Source organism: Mesoplodon mirus (assembly GCF_964341445.2).
Source record: "Mesoplodon mirus genome assembly, chromosome: 20".
NCBI lineage: Eukaryota > Metazoa > Chordata > Mammalia > Artiodactyla > Ziphiidae > Mesoplodon > Mesoplodon mirus.
The window spans coordinates 8,488,607-8,505,167 of NC_138996.1; the positions used below are offsets into that span (position 1 = coordinate 8,488,607).

At 44.5% G+C, this 16,561-nt stretch overlaps 1 protein-coding gene across 9 annotated transcripts in view; it reads left to right on the top strand.

Moving 5' to 3' along the window:
* SLC20A2 (solute carrier family 20 member 2) overlaps positions 1 to 4,774 on the top strand; it is a 106,713-nt gene extending 101,939 nt beyond the window's left edge. For all 9 annotated transcript variants that reach the window (XM_082608456.1, XM_082608462.1, XM_082608460.1 and 6 more), the window contains one exon: positions 3,278 to 4,774. In XM_082608456.1, the coding sequence (XP_082464582.1) occupies positions 3,278 to 3,442 (165 nt within the window). In that variant the 3' untranslated portion in view covers positions 3,443 to 4,774. The remainder of the gene's footprint in view (positions 1 to 3,277) is intronic.
* The last annotated feature ends 11,787 nt before the right edge of the window (positions 4,775 to 16,561 follow it).

Sequence of the window (16,561 nt, forward strand, 5' to 3'; positions counted from 1 at the left end):
TGTCATTTAAGACCAGTGTTTCCTTTCTGATATTTTGTCTGGATGATCAGTCTATCCATTGATGTAAGTGGAGAGTTAAAGTCCCCCACTGTTATTGTATTATTGTCAGTTTCTCCCTTTATGTCTGTTAATATTTGCTTTATATAAGTGTTCCTATGTTAGGTGCATATATATGTCTCTAAATGTTATATCCTCTTCTTGGATTGACCCTCTTATCATTATATAATGCCCTTTGTTATCTTTTGTTATAGACTGTGTTTTAAAGTCTATTTTGTCTGATATGAGTATTGCTACCCCAGCTTTCTTTTCATTTCCATTTGCATGGAATACCTTTTCTCATCCCTTCAGTTTCAGTCTATGGGTGTCTTTAGCTCTGAAGTGAGTCTCTTGTAGGCAGCATATAGATGGGTCTTGTTTTTTAATCTATTCAGCCGCCCTGTGTCTTTTGATTGAAGCATTTAGTCCATTTATGTTTAAAGTGATCATTGATAGGTATGTACTTATTGCCACTTTATTTGTTTTCTGGTTGTTTTTGTAGTCCTTTGTTCTTTTCTTCCTCTTTTAGTCTCTTCCCTTATAGTTTGATGATGATTTTCCTTAGTGTTATGCTTGAGTTCCTTTCTCTTTGCTTTTTGTGCATCTGTTATAAGTTTTTGATTTGTGGTTATCGTGTAGTTCATATACATCAACCTATATCTACTTGTTTTAAACTGATAGTCATTGAAGTTCCAACACATTCTAAGAGCTCTACGTTTTTTTACTCCTCCCCCACCTCCCATGTTTTATATTTTGGTGTCATGTTTTGCATCTTTATGGAAGGGACAATTTTTATATCTAAAGACTAGAGAGAGTAAAATTGGATATATAAATAAAGTTCAGCCTTAGTAGTAATTAAAGATATGCAAATAAAAGCAACAGTAACACGTTTTGTTGATTGATTAGCAAAAAGAGAACAATTTACAGGATCATTATAGTATGCTGAAATTCACAGATTATGGCTGCCCTTGTATATTTACAACTGATTTGGCAGTAGGTATCAAGATGCATTAGGAGAGGAAAGAGTTCTTTCTCAAAGTAACATTCCATCTGATAACATGGGAAGGGAGTTGGTAAATCACCACTTTGCAACCCCTGTAATAAAGCTTGGATTGCTAAATCTTTAGCAGAAGTTTGTGGGGGGGCAGGCGGGCAGTTGGTGAGGAACAGGATATTTCAGTGGTATTAAAATGTTTCTTCATGATTGTGGCAAAATATTAAAAATTGGTGAATTTGCGTAAGGGGTGTGTGAGAGTTCTTGCAGATTTTCTCTAAGTTTCCACATTATTTCAAGATATTTTTTAAATGCCCCCTGTAACTAATAATCCATTTCAGGGAATATTATTTTTTAAAGCCTAAATATAAGCTATATGAATGAGTATATTAATCATGAAATTATTTCTAATAGGGAAAGATTAGAGGCAAATTGGAAATGTTTAAATAAATTAAGGTACATACACCTATAGGGTGTACCATTTTACATGATACTCATGAAGTCTGTGAGCACTATGGGAAGATGCTTACTTTCTTAAAGAAAGGAAATAGTAGTGTACCCTATTGTTTACAAATAAAGGTATATTTATAAAAAATAGTAGAAAGGAATATATAAACATGACAATAGTGGTGTTTTTGGGTAACCCACTAGTAGTGGGTAATTGTCCACTCCTATCACATAAACTTGCTATAATATGATTATATTACTTCTATGCTTTTCTAAGAAAAGTGTTTTAACACAGGAAGAGGGCATAGATAACCTTGAGACTTGAGCATGTTCTCTGTGTGTGAGCCGAGCTGAAGTGCGCTGAAGAGGGACAGGCCCTGGAGGGATGGTAACAAGGAGAGTCTAATCTCGGAAACTAGTGTTAGTGGATTTGACCATATTCGAGGACCAGCAGAACCTAGCTAGTCCTTTTGCAGTAGAAAAGTCTCAATTGGCTGGCGTGTGCTAGGAACTGCTAAGCAGGATAATCAGGTTCGTGCAGTACACTGGTTATAGACAAAGGGTTTACATAGAATGATCATTTTGATGCCCCTCTGATGGGTTGTTCGTTGCTACCTGGAGGTGTATGGAATCGCTGGTTAATCACGGCTTGGGTTGTCCAAATGTCAGATTAACTGCCTTTAAATATGCTGCTGGTTTTGATGTTCCAGTTTGCTTCCATAAACAAGCAAAGTGTTGGATTTTATTTTTTCTGTTGACCCCAGAATAGACCCCAGTTGCTCTTTGAACCTCATTGGCCCTTTCTGACTCTGAAGTATTTGTGGGTCAGTAGAGACGAAGCCTGTTTCCTGGAGATCTTCAGGGCCCCCCTCCCAGTGGCCAAGGGTGCCGTCAGGGGCATGTCTCTGAGCTTCACCAGAGCCTGAGTGAGGCGTGAGATGCTACAGGATTTGTACTTTCTTATGCTTTCCATTTTTAGATACTTAAAGTTGTGGGGGTTTCCCTTGTACATTTTCAACAAATCACAAAATGAACTGCGAGTGTACAGAAGAATATCTTAATCCAGGTTAACATTCTGATTTTCAAGTATCTCTATCATTTTGTGAGGCATGATTGACAGTTTAGATCCAATTATATTTATGCTCCATTTAGTTAATTAATTTTTTAATCAGCTAAAGTACAAGGACTGCAAGGCAGTTGGAGATAGTGGAGAAAACCAGTTTAAGATCAAGAGGCCTCAGCTCTAGTTCTCAACCTGCCGTGATTTACAAATCTCCTCATGTCCCAGACCCTCTGGAAATGTTTTATTCTCTGCAAACTGAGCCACGGGGATTAGATGGATTAGATATTTGCAGAGGTCTCCAGCTCCAACATTTTATGATGCTGTTATTCCGGGAGAAGGGTACTTTATTGCCATTTCCTTGTGTGCTTATAGCAGGTTCACGTACTGTAATAAGAAGTATCCTGCCTGGGATACTTTAAATCTTTAAAACGAGGGCGGTCATCGCTAGTTGATAAAGTGCAGGGGGAATAGAAAACATTTGGTTGGCTAAGCTTCCACTCAAATAGAGCAGAATACAGGTGGAAAAGTGCATCAGAACCATATTCTGAATGGAATAATCCTAAAGTAATTGTACCTAAAATCTAAAAAGTCTTTTAAAAAGCTCTTACCCAATTTAGGGGGAAGAATTGGGAATCCTGTGATGTAGTGTATTTCTGAGATGAGCCAGTTAACATCGGTCGAGTGTGTAGACTGTGTCTCGCCTCTGGTTTGACTCTGAAACGCCTGTGCCCCTCCAGGTGGGTTCGGTGGTGGCCGTGGGCTGGATTCGCTCACGCAAGGCCGTGGACTGGCGCCTCTTCCGGAACATCTTTGTGGCCTGGTTCGTGACCGTGCCTGTAGCAGGGCTGTTCAGTGCTGCTGTCATGGCTCTGCTCGTGTACGGGGTCCTTCCATTCGTGTGACCGGTCCTCTTCCAGCCGGTAAACGAGGGATGGGCCGGGCTGCGTGTGGGCACTGCGTGCTGTCTCCCGCCAGCGCCTCCACGACCCTCTGTGATGTTCCAAACCACACCGTCCACCCAGGTGTAGAGTCGTCCTCCAGAGCTAACTTGACTACTGTACATAATCATGTGCACTAAGCTGGTATCGTGGTGATATAACATGGTGCGGTTACTTATATATTAAATATATATGGTATACATAGAATAATAGGTAGTGCTATTTCAGACATACTCGAAATGGGAGTGGAGACACTTGCCTAGGATTCGATATTCAACAAATCTTTGTACATACTGATTTCAGTGGCAAATTTTAAGAACCTTTGAAAAGGAAAGTGTAGATTGGAAAACGGTATTTTTTTTCCCATTTAATATACTGTAACGTAAGTGAGATACAGGATGGATGATACCCGTTTGGGAAGGTGTATGTGTGTCAGTGTGCTATTGAATACTGGAACAGGAGTTCACAAGTGCTTTCACTGAAGAATTTGTTCATATACTGTGTATTGATTATGTAATATATCATAATTGCTTCTGTAAATACTTAAAACTGTAATTTTTTAATGGTGTGCTTCCCTTATCCTTTTTTGATCAGAGAAGTTTGGAAAGTACCAAAGAAGCAGGGGAATAGTTTGCCAGTATTATATTTTCATACTCTTTGTTTCCCCTTGTCACTAATCCTACCATTAGCCTGGGATGCGGCAGGACCACCATGCTCTGAGCTGCCCTGGAGCAGGGTGTATGGTGAGGCACCAGCCCCCCACATGTGCACGTCCCACTTCCGGTCCCCCTCCCCGCCACCACGCTGCCACCGCTGCCCCGTGCCAGATCTTGGCCCTTCCTTGTTGTCCGTGTAGAGAAGGTACAAGCGGTAAGGACGCGTGATCAAGCACTACATATCAAGTCCAGTTTAAATTTCCGCCCCCTCCCCTGCAGCCTGAAGGATGGACCTCTAACCTCAGACACGGAGGCAAGTGCTTTGACATTGTGGAAGCTCAGGAGTGGGGAGGGCTGAGCTGTTAGACAATACACTGGACTTGAGGAGTTCCTTGAGGCCTTCACTAAGTGGGGCTGCTGGAGCCCCACTGGTGTCTTCTTTTTTGATAGCGGGAGGAAGTGTGACTAATGCTAGAGCCTGAAACTATGGAAATGCTGCTAAAACTTTTATATTGACAAACATTTTCTCGGTACTTCATTGTGATTTTTCATTAATCAACCATATTACATTTATAATAAAAACATGCCCCTCAAAAGTTTGGCCTCTCAAGTCTTTTTCTAAATACCTATATAATGTTTCTTATTGAGTTTCCACAAAAATAAAAGCTATAATTCGTTTACTTCTATTTTTCAAATACCTTTTTTTCTCTTATTTTACTACTACTACATGTTTGTGCAGAAAGTACACATGAGGGAGAAAAGGAAAGAATGGCCCGCACAGCCCGCCATCCCGAAATTGCCGTGCGTCCACACACACTGAGCCTTCGGTGATGAGCCGTCTGCCAGGAGGGCTGGTCCCCCATGGGACCTTTGTTAAAGGGACCGTCACACTCTGCTCCGTCTTCCCACTTCGCTCTTAAGTCAGCCAGACTCAGGGGAGTTGGGGCCGCAGCTCACACGTCCAGAGCTGAGGACCCAGCAGGAACGCATGTCCTATCTCCCTTCTTGCTCAAGCAGCTCAAAAACCCAGCTCCGTGAAGCATCAGGAGCTTCAGAAGGAAACTCTTCCAGTCTCTGCAGCAGGAGTCCATCTCCTCTGGAGCCGGAAAGGTAAGAGGTGAGGAGAGCTGGCCAGGTGTAAACAGTTCTCCTCCACAAAGAAACCTGCCCACCCTGATTTTTAAATGGCATTTTAAGCCTTTCGTGTCCCTGCGTTTGTTAAAACCACGCATTCGAGAAGTTCTCTTTCCTCCTAAACTTTGTAAGAAAAATAACAGCACGACACGGTGTCAGTTTGCAAGCTGTGTCCTGGGAGAAAGGCTGCTATCTCAGCCCCACAGAGGCCCTGGATATGAAGTGGGACAAAGGTCACACCCACACTGGGCCCTCAGTGACGGCCTCCAAGAGAATCATTTAAGATCTAGACACACAGGGCTTCCCTGGTGGCGCAGTGGTTGAGAGTCTGCCTGCCGATACAGGGGACATGGGTTTGTGCCCCAGTCCAGGAAGATCCCACGTGCCGCGGAGCGGCTGGGCCCGTGAGCCATGGCCGCTGAGCCTGTGCGTCCAGAGCCTGTGCTCCGCAATGGGAGAGGCCACAACAGTGAGAGGCCCGCGTACTGCAAAAAAAAAAAAAAAAAAAAAAGATCTAGACACACAGACTTAAAGTGAAAGGATGGAGAAAGATATTCCATACAAATGGAAACAAAGACTGTAACAGAAGACAAGGACATTACATAATGATCAAAGGATTAATCCAAGGTCAATCCAAGAAGATATAACAATTGTAAGTATATATGCACCCAACATAGGCGCACCTAAATCCATAGTGCAAATATTAACAAACATAAAGGGAGAAACTGACAGTAACACAATATTTGCAGGGGACTTGAACACCTAACTGACGTCAGTGGAGAGATCATCCAGACGGAAAATCAGTCCAGAAACACTGGCCTTCAGGCCAGTCCATTGCTGTTTATAAAACATTCTACCCCAAAGCAGCAGAATACACACCATTTTCAAGTGCACATGTAACAATCTCCAGGATAGATCACATGCTAGGCCACAAATCAATTCACAGTAAATTTAAGAAAACTGAAATCATATCAAGCATCTTTTCTGACCACAACACTGAGACTAGGCAATGACTAAGCTGTGTGCAGAGACAAGCCTTCCCCGCTGCCCCTCCCTGCCTGTTACATGACTGGGATGAGGGCAGAGGAGGGATCCCCCCACCCAGGGGAGGGGACGCCTGATAGTCTTTCCTTTGAGTTAATCAGCCTCTTCCTCTAAAAATGCCAACACTCCTCGGACAAGGGACCCTCCCACATCCCTGGCATCTGTGACTCTATCACCAGATGCTGCGCTGTGCAGAGACAGTGGCGTGCAGCTCAGGAACACCTGGGGACACGGCCTCCCCTTGGGGCAGAGCCTGCATGCAGCACATGCTGCAGGAGGAGCTCGAGCTCCGGGACAAGGTTCTTGTACTTCATTCTCTGCTTTTCCAAATGAACTGACCTCCTGAGCAAATATGTAAACACATTTGTTCATTTTCTAGAAGATAATTGAAAGAATCAATCTCCCTGTCTCCTCAGAATAAGCTGCACAGTAGAGATTTAAAACCATCTCATCCCTCAGAAAACGGTAGAGTGTAAAGATCTGTGGCATCAGCGAGCTTATCCAAGTACAGAGGGAGGCAGGAAAAGGGCACCTGAGGGAAGATTACACAGGCTCTGCGGGGCCTCACAGGAGGCTGTGTGTAGGCCACCCCGCCCACTGCCTCCAGGTTCTCCAGGGGGCAGCGGGGCACACGTTCCTCATGGGGCAATGGGACCACACGGGCCGTGAGGGTCCCTGGGACAGTGGCAGGAGAGGGGCCGGAGCGGGTCCCCACATTAGGGCTCCGTAAGCAGGGGCCTGTTCTCCTTCCACTTTTTAAGGATGATTTCCCACAGGAGCCTTCAAAGGGCATCGTTGAATTAGGTGATGAAGAAAAGTAGATTAACTGCGGTAAGCTGAGCGAGGCAAAACTAGAGGCTAAAGAACGGGGAGAATGGCTTCTCTGCAGGCTTGGGGACGCCGGCGGAATGTGGTTAAACTCTCACGAGGGGATGTAACTCTGTTCTCGGACTGTCACCTTCCTAAATACCTCTACAGTACATCATCCTTTATTATTGGAAAGACAATGAAATGCCCCCGAAACATATTAAGAAAAAAATCACCTACACTCCGTCACCCCACCACCATTCCTTTTGAAACATTGGCCTTTGAAACCTGGAGCTGGCCAGCCACTGGGGAAACTGAGGCACGGGATGAGAAAAAGTTCAGGCAGCCCAATGGTAACAGGACAGAGCAGCCCCGGGCCTGACTGGATCTCTGTTTCCTCCGGTTCAGCGGCTATCAGACCGTGTCCACAAATGTGGTCTCTAGATAAAGGATGGTGCCATGGCCAAGAGAGGGTCAGAGAAGGAACACGATTAAGACCTTGGAAAGGAAGCCCAGGAAAAAGGGTGAGAGGGTTATTCTGACTGTTTTTATAAAGAAACACGAGGAATTAAATCGGATTTTAAGTAGGGAATTTCAGAGTCAGTAAGGGTGAGCAACTGCTCTCAATCTCCACTGCCTGGAACAAAATGAGACCATCCACAGAGCCAGAGCAGGATGGATTTGCTGCCTGTTCCCCAAGACCTGAAATTCAGAGGTTAAACCAAACCCAAATGTAGATTCCAAACTATGAGTTGGGAGGTGTTGGGGAAGCGAGGGAGGAGGTCAAAAGGAAGGAGACAGACCTCCAGGACAGAAGCAGGGACCCCACCCCCGGGCCAACATCTTCCATGGGCAGCGACAACAGCGGCACCTAGTGGGCTCAGATGTAATTGCGGCCATGGCCCTCTTTCCAGAACTTAAAATTGCAGCAGTGAAGTCACCTCATGGAATGTTCATTATGTCATAATTCAAAGAGTTCCTAGAAATGTCAGGAATTACCTGTGCTGCTTTGATGGCCACAGGTAACTATGAGTACCTGCCAAAGGAGGACCGCAATCCGGATGCAGAAACTCCAAACCAGGCCCACCTGCCTGACGGCTCACTTTCTTCATTCAGTAAACGACCACTGTACGCCCATCATGTGCCAAGTGCTGGCCTGGCCACAGGAGGCTAGAGGACAGAAGGCTAGGAGGATAGAAGGATCGGTCTCTGGGAGCTCATCTTCAGGGGGCGTTGGGAAAGGAAATCTGCCGTAGGGTGACTGCCGCCAGGGGGATGTTTCTGGAGGCCAGGAGCCTGGGGAAGGGAAGCTTTCACGGAAGAGGCAGGAATTTGGCGAAGACTCCCAGCGCAGCATGGCAGTGAGAGCACTGGTTCTGTTGGGAAATGGCACCTTTTAGATGCCGGCGGAATAGCGGAGAAGAGGCGTCTGACAGGCCACTCGCAGGAAAGGTCCGGAGAGGCTCCGCCGTCCAGGAAGGAAGACGGGCGCGGTGGGCGGTGAGGGATGAGAAGCAGCTCGAGGCCGTGGAAGGGAGCACACGCCGCACTCAGCGCCAGCCGGGAGCCTGCCTGGCCATCTCTCCGGGGAGGGAGGGTTAAAAGCGCACACAGCAGGCGTGAACATGCCGGACGTCTCCGTGTGATGGGCCACCGCCAGCATCACACTCCGGACTCTCTGTGGGAGGGAGTGCGTCTGACTGCTGCACTGGGGAGAATGACCGGTCGGAGCACAAGCGCCCCCCTCCTCCGTGCCACACAGGCTGCGCAGCCCGGCCCAGCACTGCTGACTGGTGTCACTGTCGCCCCGAGCTAGTGTCAGGCAGCATTCACAGTGGTGAGGACGAAGCCACCTCGTCCTGACCCGCAGTCTGTTCACGGCCCCAGGGAGGGCGGACGGAGCTGTTGCCCTGACACTGAGGAGGACAGGCCAGTGCATTCGAAAAAGCTCCTCACTCCAACATACCCCCAGGGCGTCGAGGTGGAGAATGACCAAGGCTGAAGGCAGAACCTGAACGTCAAGTTTAAGTGGAGGGCAAAAGAACAGGGGTCTTCTGCCCATTTTTGGATTGGGTTGTTTGTTTTTTTTGATATTGAGCTGCATGAGCTGCTTCGAAATTTTGGAGATTAATCCTTTGTCAGTTGCTTCATTTGCAAATATTTTCTCCCATTCTGAGGGTTGTCTTTTGGTCTTGTTTATGGTTTCCTTTGCTGTGCAAAAGCTTTGAAGTTTCATCAGGTCCCATTTGTTTATCTTTGTTTTTATTTCCATTTCTCTGGGAGGTGGGTCCAAAAGGATCTTGTTGTGATTTATATCAGAAAGTGTTCTCTGCCTCTGTTTTCCTCTAAGAGTTTGATAGTTTCTGGCCTTACATTTAGGTCTTTAATCCATTTGGAGTTTATTTTTGTGTATGGTGTTAGGAAGTGTTCTAATTTCATTCTTTTACATGTACCTGTCCAGTTTTCCCAGCACGACTTACTGAAGAGGCTGTCTTTTCCCCACTGTATATTCTTGCCTCCTTTGTCAAAGATAAGGTGACCATATGTGCGTGGGTCATCTCTGGGCTTTCTATCCTGTTCCACTGACCTATATTTCTGTTTTCGTGCCAGTACCACTGTCTTGATTACTGTAGCTTTGTAGTATAGTCTGAAGTCAGGGAGCCTGATTCCTCCAGCTCCGTTTTTCATTCTCAAGATTGCTTTGGCTATTCGGGGTCTTTTGTGTTTCCATACAAATTAAATAGACATTTCTCCAAAGAAGATATACAGATTGCCAACAAACACACGAAAGAATGCTCAACATCATTAATCATTAGAGAAATGCAAATCAAAACTACAGTGAGGGCTTCCCTGGTGGCGCAGTGGTTGAGAGTCCACCTGCCAATGAGGGGACACGGGTTCGTGCCCCAGTCCGGGAAGATCCCACGTGCTGCAGAGCGGCTGGGCCCGTGAGCCATGGCCGCTGAGCCTGCGCATCCGGAGCCTGTGCTCTGCAACAGGAGAGGCCACAACAGTGCGAGGCCCGTGTACCGCAGATGCACATACCGCAAAACAAAACAAAAACACAAAAAAACTACTATGAGGTATCATCTCACACCGGTCAGAATGGCCATCATCAAAAAATCTACAAACAATAAATGCTGGAGAGGATGTGGAGAAAAGGGAACACTCCCGCACTGTTGGTGGGAATGTAAATTGATACAGCCACTATGGAGAACAGTATGGAGGTTCCTTAAAAAACTAAAAATAGGATGCAGCTCCTAGACTTCCGGGGAAGATGGAGGAAAGTAAGACGTGGAGATCACCTTCCTCCCCACAGATACACCAGAAATACATCAACATGTGGAACAACAACTACAGAACACCTACTGAACGCTGGCAGAAGACCTCAGACCTCCCAAAAGGCAAGAAACTCCCCACGTACCTGCGTAGGGCAAAAGAAAAAAAGAATAAACAGAGACAAAAGGATAGGGACGGGACCTGCACCAGTGGGAGGGAGCTGTGAAGGAGGAAAGGTTTCCACACACTAGGAAGCCCCTTTGCGGGCGGAGACTGCGGGTGGTGGAGGGGGGAAGCTTCCGAGTCGCGGAGGAGAGCGCAGCAACAGGGGTGCGAAGGGAAAAGCGGAGAGATTCCTGCACAGAGGATCGGGGCCGACCGGCACTCACCGGCCCGAGAGGCTTGTCTGCTTGCCCGACGGGGCGGGCGCGGCTGGGAGCTGAGGCTCAGGCTTCGGTCGGAGCGCAGGGAGAGGACTGGGGCTGGCAGCGTGAACACAGCCTGAAGGGGCTAATGCACCACAGCTAGCCGGGAGTCTGGGAAAAGGTCTGGAGCTGCCGAAGAGGCAAGAGACTTTTTCTTCCCTCTTTGTTTCCTGGTGCGCGAGGAGAGGGGATTAAGAGCGCTGCTTAAGGGAGCTCCAGAGACGGGCGCGAGCCACAGCTGAAAGCGTGGACCCCAGAGACGAGCGTGGGACGCTGGGGCTGCTGCTGCCGCCGCCAAGAGGCCTGTGTGCAAGCGCAGGTCACTGTCCACGCCCCCCCTTCTGGGGAGCCTGTGCAGCCCGCCACTGCCCGGGTCCCGGGATCCAGGGATGGCTCCCCTGGGAGAGCGCACAGCGCGCCTCGGGCTGGTGCAACGTCACGCCGGCCTCTGCCGTCGCAGGCTCGCCCTGCACTCCGTGCCCCTCCCTCCCCCACGGCCTGAGTGAGCCAGAGTCCCCGAAGCGGCTGCTCCTTTAACCCTGTCCTGAGCGAAGAACAGATGCCCTCCGGCGACCTACACGTAGAGGCGGAGCCAAATCCAAAGCTGAGACCCGGGAGCTGTGAGAACAAAGAAGAGAAAGGGAAATCTCTTCCAGCATCCTCAGAAACAGTGGATTAAAGCTCCACAATCAACTTGATGTACCCTGCATCTGTGGAATACCTGAATAGACAACAAATCATCCCAAATTGAGGAGCCGTGTGGATGAAAGGCTCTTGGTGCTGCAGCCAGGAGTCAGTGCTGTGCCTCTGAGGTGGGAGAGCCAACTTCAGGACACGGGTCCACAAGAGACCTCCCAGCTCCACATAATATCAAATGGCGAAAATCTTCCAGAGATCTCCATCTCAACACCAGCACCCAGCTTCAGTCAACGACCAGCAAGCTACAGTGCTGGACACCCTATGCCAAACAACTAGCAAGACAGGAACACAACGCCACCCATTAGCAGACAGGCTGCCTAAAATCATAAAAAGTCCACAGACACCCCAAAACACACCACCAGACGTGGACCTGCCCACCAGAAAGACAAGATCCAGCCTCATCCACCAGAACACAGGCACTAGTCCCCTCCACCAGGAGGCCTACACAACCCATTGAACCAACCTTAGCCACTGGGGACAGACACCAAAAACAACAGGAACTACGAACCTGCAGCCTGCAAAAAGGAGACCCCAAACACAGTAAGATAAGCAAAATGAGAAGGCAGAAAAACACACAGCAGGTGAAGGAGCAAGATAAAAACCCACCAGACCTAATAAATGAAGAGGAAATAGGCAGTCTACCTGAAAAAGAACTCAGAATAATGATAGTAAAGATGATCCAAAATCTTGGAAACAGAATAGACAAAATGCAAGAAACAGTTAACAAGGACCTAGAAGAACTAAAGATGAAACAAGCAACGATGAACAACACAATAAATGAAATTAAAACTCTAGATGGGATCAATAGAATAACTGAGGCAGAAGAACGGATAAGAGACGTGGAAGATAAAATAGTGGAAATAACTGATGCAGAGCAAAATAAAGAAAAAAGAATGAAAAGAACAGAGGACAGTCTCAGAGACCTCTGGGACAACATTAAACGCACCAACTTTCAAATTATATGGGTTCCAGAAGAAGAAGAGAAAAAGAAAGGGAATAAGAAAATATTTGAAGAGATTATAGTTGAAAACTTCCCTAATATGGGAAAGGAAATAGTTAATCAAGTCCAGGAGGGACAGAGAGTCCATTACAGAATAAATCCAAGAAGAAATACGCCAAGACACATATTAATCAAACTGTCAAAAATTAAATACAAAGAAAACATATTAAAAGCAGCAAGGGAAAAACAACAAATAACACACAAGGGAATCCCCATAAGGTTGACAGCTGATCTTTCAGGAGAAACTCTGCAAGCCAGAAGGGAATGGCAGGACATACTTAAAGTGATGAAGGAGAAAAACCTGCAACCAAGATTACTTTACCCAGCAAGGATCTCATTCAGATTTGATGGAGAAATTAAAACGTTTACAGACAAGCAAAAGCTGAGGGAGTTCAGCACCACCAAACCAGCTTTACAACAAATGCTAAAGGAACTTCTGTAGGCAAGAAACACAACAGAAGGAAAAGACCTACAATAACGAACCCAAAACAATTAAGAAAATGGGAATAGGAACATACACATCGACAATTACCTTAAATGTAAATGGACTAAATGCTCCCACCAAAAGACACAGATTGGCTGAATGGATACAAAAACAAGACCTATATATATTCTGTCTACAAGAGACCCACTTCAGACTTAGAGACACATACAGACTGAAAGTAAGGGGATGGAAAAAGATATTCCATGCAAATGTAGAAACCAAAAGAAAGCAGGAGTAGCAATTCTCATATCAGACAAAACAGACTTTAAAATAAAGACTACTAGAAGAGACAAAGAAGGACACTACATAATGATCAAGGGATCGATCCAAGAAGAAGATATAACAATTGTAAATATTTATGCACCCAACATAGGAGCACCTCAATACATAAGGCAAATACTAACAGCCATAAAAGGGGAAATCGACAGTAACACATTCATAGTAGGGGACTTTAACACCCCACTTTCACCAATGGACAGATCATCCAAAATGAAAATAAATAAGGAAACACAAGCTTTAAATGATACATTAAACAAGGTGGACTTAATTGATATTTATAGGACATTCCATCCAAAAACAACAGAATACACATTTTTCTCAAGTGCTCATGGAACATTCTCCAGGATAGATCATATCTTGGGTCACAAATCAAGCCTTGGTAAATTTAAGAAAATTGAAATTGTATCAAGTATCTTTTCCAACCACAACGCTATGAGACTAGATATCAATTACAGGAAAAGATCTGTAAAAAATACAAACACATGGAGGCTAAACAATACACTACTTAATAACGAAGTGATCATTGAAGAAATCAAAGAGGAAATCAAAAAATACCTAGAAACAAATGACAATGGAGACACGACGACCCAAAACCTATGGGATGCAGCAAAAGCAGTTCTAAGAGGGAAGTTTATAGCAGTACAATCCCACCTTAAGAAACAGGAAACATCTCGAATAAACAACCTAACCTTGCACCTAAAGCAATTAGAGAAAGAAGAACAAAAACACCCCAAAGTTAGCAGAAGGAAAGAAATCATAAAAATCAGATCAGAAATAAATGAAAAAGAAATGAAGGAAACAAGAGCAAAGATCAATAAAACTAAAAGCTGGTTCTTTGAGAAGATAAACAAAATTGATAAACCATTAGCCAGACTCATGAAGAAAAAAAGGGAGAGGACTCAAATCAATAGAATTAGAAATGAAAAAGGAGAAGTAACAACTGACACTGCAGAAATACAAAGGATCATGAGAGATTACTACAAGCAACTATATGCCAATAAAATGGACAACCTGGAAGAAATGGACAAATTCTTAGAAATGCACAACCTGCCAAGACTGAATCAGGAAGAAATAGAAAATATGAACAGACCAATCACAAGCACTGAAATTGAAACTGTGATAAAATCTTCCAACAAACAAAAGCCCAGGACCAGATGGCTTCACAGGCAAATTCTATCAAACATTTAGAGAAGAGCTAACACCTATCCTTCTCAAACTCTTCCAAAATATAGCGGAGGGAGGAACACTCCCAAACTCATTCTACGAGGCCACCATCACCTTGATACCAAAACCAGGCAAGGATGTCACAAAGAAAGAAAACTACAGGCCAATATCACTGAACATAGATGCAAAAATCCTCAACAAAATACTAGCAAACAGAATCCAACAGCACATTAAAAGGATCATACACCATGATCAAGTGGGGTTTATTCCAGGAATGCAAGGATTCTTCAATATACGCAAATCAATCAATGTCATACACCATATTAACAAATTGAAGGAGAAAAACCATATGATCATCTCAATAGATGCAGAGAAAGCTTTCGACAAAATTCAACACCCATTTATGATAAAAACCCTGCAGAAAGTAGGCATAGAGGGAACTTTCCTCAACATAATAAAGGCCATATATGACAAACCCACAGCCAACATCGTCCTCAGTGGTGAAAAACTGAAACCATTTCCACTAAGATCAGGAACAAGACAAGGTTGCCCACTCTCACTCTTATTCAACTTAGTTTTGGAAGTTTTAGCCATAGCAATCAGAGAAGAAAAGGAAATAAAAGGAATCCAAATCGGAAAAGAAGAAGTAAAGCTGTCACTGTTTGCAGATGACATGATACTATACATAGAGAATCCTAAAGATGCTACCAGAAAACTACTAGAGCTAATCAATGAATTTGGTAAAGTAGCAGGATACAAAATTAATGCAGAGAAATCTCTGGCCTTCCTATATACTAATGATGAAAATATGAAAGTGAAATCAAGAAAACACTCCCATTTACCACTGCAACAAAAAGAATAAAATATCTAGGAATAAACCTACCTAAGGAGACAAAAGACCTGTATGCAGAAAATTATAAGACACCGATGAAAGAAATTAAAGATGATACAAATAGATGGAGAGATATACCATGTTCTTGGATTGGAAGAATCAACATTGTGAAAATGACTCTACTACCCAAAGCAATCTACAGATTCAATGCAATCCCTATCAAACTACCACTGGCATTTTTCACAGAACTAGAACAAAAAATTTCACAATTTGTATGGAAACACAAAAGACCCCGAATAGCCAAAGCAATCTTGAGAAAGAAAAATGGAGCTGGAGGAATCAGACTCCCTGACTTCAGACTATACTACAAAGCTACAGTAATCAAGACAGTATGGTACTGGCACAAAAACAGAAAGATAGATCAATGGAACAGGATAGAAAGCCCAGAGATAAACCCACGCACATATGGTCACCTTATCTTTGATAAAGGAGGCAGGAATATACAGTGGAGAAAGGACAGCCTCTTCAATAAGTGGTGCTGGGAAAACTGGACAAGGACATGTAAAAGTATGAGATTAGATCACTCTCTAACACCATACACAAACATAAGCTCAAAATGGATTAAAGACCTAAATGTAAGGCCAGACACTATCAAACTCTTAGAGGAACACATAGGCACAACACTCTATGACATAAATCACAGCAAGATCCTTTTTGACCCACCTCCTAGAGAAATGGAAATAAAGACAAAAATAAACACATGGGACCTAATGAAACTTAAAAGCTTTTGCACAGCAAAGGAAACCATAAACAAGAGGAAAAGACAGCCCTCAGAATGGGAGAAAATATTTGCAAATGAAGCAACTGACAAAGGATTAATCTCCAAAATTTATAAGCAGCTCATGCAGCTCAATAACAAAAAAAGAAACAACCCAATCCAAAAATGGGCAGAAGACCTAAATAGACATTTCTCCACAGAAGATATACAGACTGCCAACAAACACATGAAAGGATGCTCAACATCTTTACTCATTAGAGAAATGCAAATCAAAACTACAATGAGATATCATCTCACACCAGTCAGAATGGCCATCATCAAGAAATCTAGAAACAATAAATGCTGGAGAGGGTGTGGAAAAAAGGGAACACTCTTGCACTGCTGGTGGGAATGTGAATTGGTACAGCCACTATGGAGAACGGTATGGAGGTTCCTTAAAAAACTACAAATAGAACTACCATATGACCCAGTAATCCCACTACTGGGCATATACCCTGAGAAA